The 5,814-nt window shown below is 50.7% G+C and overlaps 1 protein-coding gene across 1 annotated transcript in view; it reads left to right on the plus strand.

Moving 5' to 3' along the window:
- FARSB (phenylalanyl-tRNA synthetase, beta subunit) overlaps positions 1–5,029 on the plus strand; it is a gene marked incomplete at its 5' end in the record, with an annotated part of 27,221 nt that extends 22,192 nt beyond the window's left edge. The window contains one exon of the mRNA XM_009869274.1: positions 4,816–5,029. Coding sequence (XP_009867576.1) covers positions 4,816–4,967 — 152 coding nt within the window. The remainder of the gene's footprint in view (positions 1–4,815) is intronic.
- Positions 5,030–5,814: the final 785 nt, after the last annotated feature.

The following is a 5,814-nucleotide window of genomic DNA, read 5'->3' on the forward strand; positions in this document are numbered from 1 at the left end:
TTTAAGCAGCCGCCGGGGTACTCCAGCACCACGTGAAACCCTGTTACCCAGCTCAGTGACCCAAAACATCTCCTTTCCTGAACCTCAGCACCCACCCAAACGTCACCTTCCGCTAGGGATGGCAGGAGCACGGTGGGTTTACCCAAATAACCTTCCGTGTGCAACACTGCTGAGTCCCCGAGAGAAACACGGGCAAATAAAGAGGAGCTCCAGACCCACATTCTAAGTTTTAACTTGTACAACAGTATCATTAATCCCTAAATGGTCTTAAATATGGGCAGATAGAGCATAATTCAGTTGTAGAGTTACGTGTGAGGGCTCTTAAGAAACAGAAAAGTTCTCACACCCTCCCGAGATGCAGGTCAGTAAAAACGCAGCCACCGACCTGGTTGTAACACGAGGAGATGATTAATTGACCTTCCGCGGCAAACTTGTGGGTGATTCTTTCCCAGCCTCACTGTCTGCACAAGGACTCCAATATTCGACTCTATTTTTGGATACCCAGTGTACCAGCGCGGGTAAATAATTGATTGTCCCTTTGCCCTGCCCTGCTGTGCCCTGGATGTGGAGGCTTCAAGAAAAAAAAAAAACCACAGGGAGAAATGTGAATGGAAAACATCCTTTAGGCAGAGTTAATTCACGTTACACAGCTATTTCTTTTCAGGTGTTAACTATTTTATTTAAAGGAGGGGAATAAATCTACATCAATTAACCTGATTGCAGCAATTTGAATCTCCCAGCCTGTCATTACGGTTGGGTGGGATCTGGGAAGTTGTCCTGGCTCAGCTTTAAGTCAGGAGTCACAACCCAGGGAACTAAAGTTAATAAATATCCCCAAAGATGGTTTTTCTGAGCCTGAGAGTACGTGGGGAAAGAAGAGCTGACAACAGGCAACTTGAATGAGACGGGTCTGTCAGGGTGTTCCAAAAATCGTGCAAGACTTGAGGTGATGCCCCATGACAACGTGATTTTGAGGTTGCTGTTGCTTTGCATAAAGGTCTGGGAGCCTGACAGCCCTTGAAAAATGGGCAAGAAAAGAGAGTCGCCTTTTAAAATACTGACTGGCCCGGCAGCGTCCTCTGGCTTTGCCTTTGAGGTACCTGCCAGCAGAAGGAATTGGTCGGAAATGCGAAGAACCTGATCCTACAAAGAAAAAAAAAACCCCACCAAACCTAAATTCCATCCAACCTGGTGCAGGTGAAATGCTCCACCAGGTGGGTCAGGACGAGGTAAGGAAAGGGCAGCTGGAGTGACTCAGGGGCTGGAGGATTAAGATGAAAAGCCTTGGGAGGCAGGTGAGCTCTCCTCGATTACCTCCCTAAGCCGCAGCTTCCGACGGGCCTTCCAGTTACAGCAACAACCGGGCGGCTGCAGGCCTAGAGTGCTGCTTTCATCTAGTCCTGCTGGAAGGGCAGGAGAGCTCAGGTAGGCAAGAGAAGCCGCGCAAGGTGTTTGACAACAAAGAGCAGAGGGAACTCGGGGCTCTTTGAGGGTCAATTAGCCAGAAAACGCGCTCAGGATGACACGCTCGGTTGGATTATTGGCCAAAGAATTACCCCAGAGCAATCAAAGCTGCCCCGGTCGCCTGAACGCAGAGAGGCACTGACAGATTTCTGAGGGCGTGCTAAGAAGCTTTAATTAAAGGTATTATTTCTACGTCGCTGAACACTGGAAATTGAATTCTAACTTGCGGCCACGAGACGCGGCTTTTGTCTCCTGCCAGCGGGTCGTATGTCAGCGCAAGACGCGGCCGGCTTCGTTAGGAGCGCGGGTTGGATTTCACCCCAGCCCTTCTCGTAACCACCCATTAGGCCATCGACAGTTACTACGAGGTGGATTTCCAGCACTCGAGGTGGATTTCCAGCACTCGGCCTTCTGGCTTCCCCCCACGTCGCGTAGGTCCCCATCAGCAGGGGGAGCCCAACCGCCGACCAAGGTGCTGAAGAGCTATTTGTGCGACTGCACCGAGAGCAACGGGTCCAAGAGAGCAAGCGGCGATTTTTTTTAACGATCTGTGGTTCTTGGTGGTACAACTAGCCTTAACTCTCGCACTCAAGTTTTACACTTTGAGAATTGACACAAGCTTTGCTGGAAACCTAACCCACCGTTGCTGTGCACTTCGTGACACCAGAAACACGCGAATCAGGACAAAAATAAACCCTCACCTGTGCTCTCTGGGTAGCTTGAGGGATCCTCTGGTTCCTCTGCTGCTCTGGGGGCTGCCCAGCTCCTCCTGCCCCCGGCTGCTCCTCAGCACAGCTGCTTCCTCCTCCTCAGGTCTCCTTTTGTAGCCGTGGTTGGTCCTTCAGTCAAAGCGCTCCCCCCGGCTGCAAAATGCTCATTTGTCATTCCCCCTCCTGATTTTTCATGGTTTTTTCTGAGTATTTTTCTTCCTTTACATGCTTCGCCTGAATTTTTTCGCTCAGAAATCTGCATTTGCTCCGTGACACACGTCATGTGCAGAGACACCTGGACCAGGTCTCGGGCAACCTCCCTCCCACCCCACATGCACGGTCAGAGGAAGAGTCATGAAGATGAGGAAGGCCTGAGGTGCCCCCGGCGCGGTCTGGAGGCCCTTCTGGCAGGCAGGAGCACACTTTGACAACAGTTTCATTATTAAAGCAGACTTCATAAACTCTCCGTAAACCTAATTCTTCTCGGGTCAGCTGGACAGATGGGAACCCTAAAGCTTTTCACAGGATTTCTCATTTTTAATTTGCCGGTTTCGGCTGCTCTTAACGAGTCGCAGAATTACCCCCAGCAAGCGTCGGGCACAACCTTCGTTTGCCGGGTCAGCTTCTCTAGAAATGGAGAGGGGGTTTTTGAAGGTCCTGCCTTCTGCACGTGACGTTCCCACCTGATAATAATGACACGTTTGCCTCTTCACCGCGACCACGCGCGGAGTGAAATATCTTGGTCCGGCATCGGCCGATGCTTCGCTTTGCACCACAGATCGTGTCACCGTTTCACAGCTGCCGATACAACGTCCCGAACTGCCGTCAGGTTTCAAAATTCGTCAGGAATTTAGTGCCCTGCGAGGGCGGAGGTGCTGCCGGCGGAGCAGAGCCTCGCTGCCGCCTGCTAACGCCAAATCCTGGGCAGTGCCGAGCTGACTGACTGACCGCGGGTTTATCTGCCGCCCCAGCCAGCTGTCTGCAGCGAGCGGAAAACCGGGGAAGTCTCATGATATAACCGGGTGCCAAAAAGCCAAAGCGGTTTTCCCAAGGCAGCTCAGAAGACGAGACAAGGCAGACACACGCAGCTTTTTTAACCAGCTGCAGTGTCAAAGCTCTTTTTTCCCCCTATAATTTTATAGGGGGGGTCCCGTGCCAACGTGATTTAACTGCTGCTCGGTTCTTGCTCTCGTGCCAAATGGAGCTTACGGTCGAGTTTCGCCACCCACAACAAGGGCACTTTATTCTGACGTTATGTTTTCTCGGCTCGATCCACACGCGGGGCGTTTGTTGCTTTTCTAAATTCGTTTCCGCCGAGTCTTACTTGAACGCTGGGCTTGGACCAGCGCGGCAAGTGTCTGTTTGGCCAAAGTCACGCGCCGGCAGCGTCCCGGGGCTGGAGCAGTTCTCGTTTGTGTCTCTCTTGCGGTCGGTCTGAGACGTGAAACTCCCCAGTTCTGAATGTTTCTTCTAAGCAGCCTTTAGGTAACGGTGCCGTCCTCGTTGACCGCCGCCGTCAGGTTTCACAAGGCACCCGGTGATGGTAATTGGCGCTCGCGGCATGTTGGACAAGACAAAGACCTAATTGCTGTTCTTTTTCTTGGAGCTGCAAGTTCTGGCTGCAGACCTCTTGGGAGACACTTCTGAAATGAACTATTTCCCTCGGGCAGCCGACAGAGAACCTGTCTCCGGGCTTGACCGCTAGCGATCAGCCTCCTGAGAATGTTACTGAGGCTTGGGCTTCATTTGGCCCTTGATGGCTTTTTTATTTCTTATAAGACTTCCTTGTAAATGTGGTAGAATTTCCTGAGCTGATCCCAAACCTTCAGTAGAATTCGGAGCAACCGGCGAGTAAGTCGTCGTTCAGGAATTCCTGCGACCCTCTTGGAGGACGCTGAAGCGCTGGGTGCCTTGAAAAAGTCTTCACAGCTCCTCCAGGTTCTTCTCGACCAGTTCAACTTTTTTTCTTCTTTTGCTTTTTTTTTCTTATTTTCCTTTTTCTTTTTGTCTTTATCTTTCTTCTTTTCTCTTCCTTTCTTCTTCTCCTTTTCCTTTTCCTTTTCCTTTTCCTTTTCCTTTTCCTTTTCCTTTTCTTTTCCTTTTCCTTCTTTTCCTTTTCCACTCCTGAATAACATTTGGTTGGTTTGAGGGAAGAGGAAGATGATCTTTGGCTCCCTTTGACTTTTTCATCATTCTGCAGTTCTACAGGGGATGTGAAGCTGCTTACAAGCTCTCCTCCAGATGAGGAATGCAGGTTGTTTTTAATTACGCGCCCGCTTACCCCTTAGATGACAGCAGCCTTCATTTCCTTAAACAGGGTAAAGTGGGAAACGTTCAGGTGTTTATTAGCCTGGAGCCTGCAAAAATTCTTCATTTTGGTAGCCGTGCCAGTGTCTGTCGCGGGGTAACTCAGTCAAAACAGGTGGAGTGTGGAAAACGCCCGCGCTTTGGGCTTCCCCTTTGATTTTTAACTCAAAGTGTCTCCATTCTCTTATCAATCATGACAGCTCTTGCTGCAGGAAAGTGAGAGCCCCTCCTGAGCATCTCGGGGTAGAACACGAGCGCTTTGTTCTCCACCTTAAATGCCTACTGACGTCTCGGGCCCGCAGCCGTATCGACTTTTCTCTCCCTTTCTTTCCAGGCTCCGCTTTCTTTCCCGGCCGCTGCGCCGAGATCTTTGCCAGAGGTCAAAGCCTCGGGAAACTCGGAGTCCTACACCCCGATGTCATCACCAAGTTTGAGCTCACCATGCCGTGCTCTGCCCTAGAGATCAACATCGAGCCCTTCGTGTGAAGGTGGGACTTTCCTCCTCCTCCGGGCACGTGCAGCACCCTCTGCTCTTCTGCCTTCCTCTGCGGGGGCGAGGGGACACCCGCTAACGCTGTTGTGCCCCAATAAACCAAAAAAAAACCCCAGAGCCTGGCTCCCAGGGTCAGTGTGTTTCCTTACGGTGCGATTCAGCTGGTTTCTGCGGGGTAAGAACGTGGCATCTCGGACCAGACCGTGCCCTCAATATTTTTCAAGAGTGGGGCGGGGGGGAAAGGGAAGAGTCAAGCTGCGCAAAAGCCCAGCGTTTTGTGAGAGAAACGTGAGGGCTGAGCACATGAGTAGTTTTCGAAATCAGAAATGTTCCACAGACACAGCTTCGTACTGTAACTGATTATGGCTGCATAACAGGAATCTCATTCTTTTCTTATTGCATGAAATAAGATAATTGATTAGAGCAAATGTTGAGTGAATGTGAGCAGAACGAAGGAGTTGAGCTTTTATTCTGTACGGTTGTCATGTGCTCGTCAGGGGCTGGGGGAGGAAAATAAACTTGTCTCATGAAAACCAGAGCTGTTTTGTAAGCAAGATGTGTGTAATATCTCCCTCCCTACTCCAGACATAACTGTTGATCCTTTATCATCCGAAATTCAGAAAGGGGAGGGGGTGGAATTAAATTTTGTCATGGTTGATGTAAGCCTGGCGGTTTTTGAAGCTCCAGCCCAAATTGGGGAAACGCATTTAAGAGCATGTGCCCGCGGTCTTTTGCATGAGGAGCCGAAAAAATATCAAAGCCTTTGTCCGACCGAGGCCGACACGTTCGCGCCTGCAGCTCACGTGGCCCTGCCGGCGCCTTTGCGGAGCCCAGCTGCAC

The sequence above is a fragment of the Apaloderma vittatum genome, unplaced genomic scaffold (assembly GCF_000703405.1).
Source record: "Apaloderma vittatum isolate BGI_N311 unplaced genomic scaffold, ASM70340v1 scaffold22495, whole genome shotgun sequence".
NCBI classification, from domain to species: Eukaryota; Metazoa; Chordata; class Aves; order Trogoniformes; family Trogonidae; genus Apaloderma; species Apaloderma vittatum.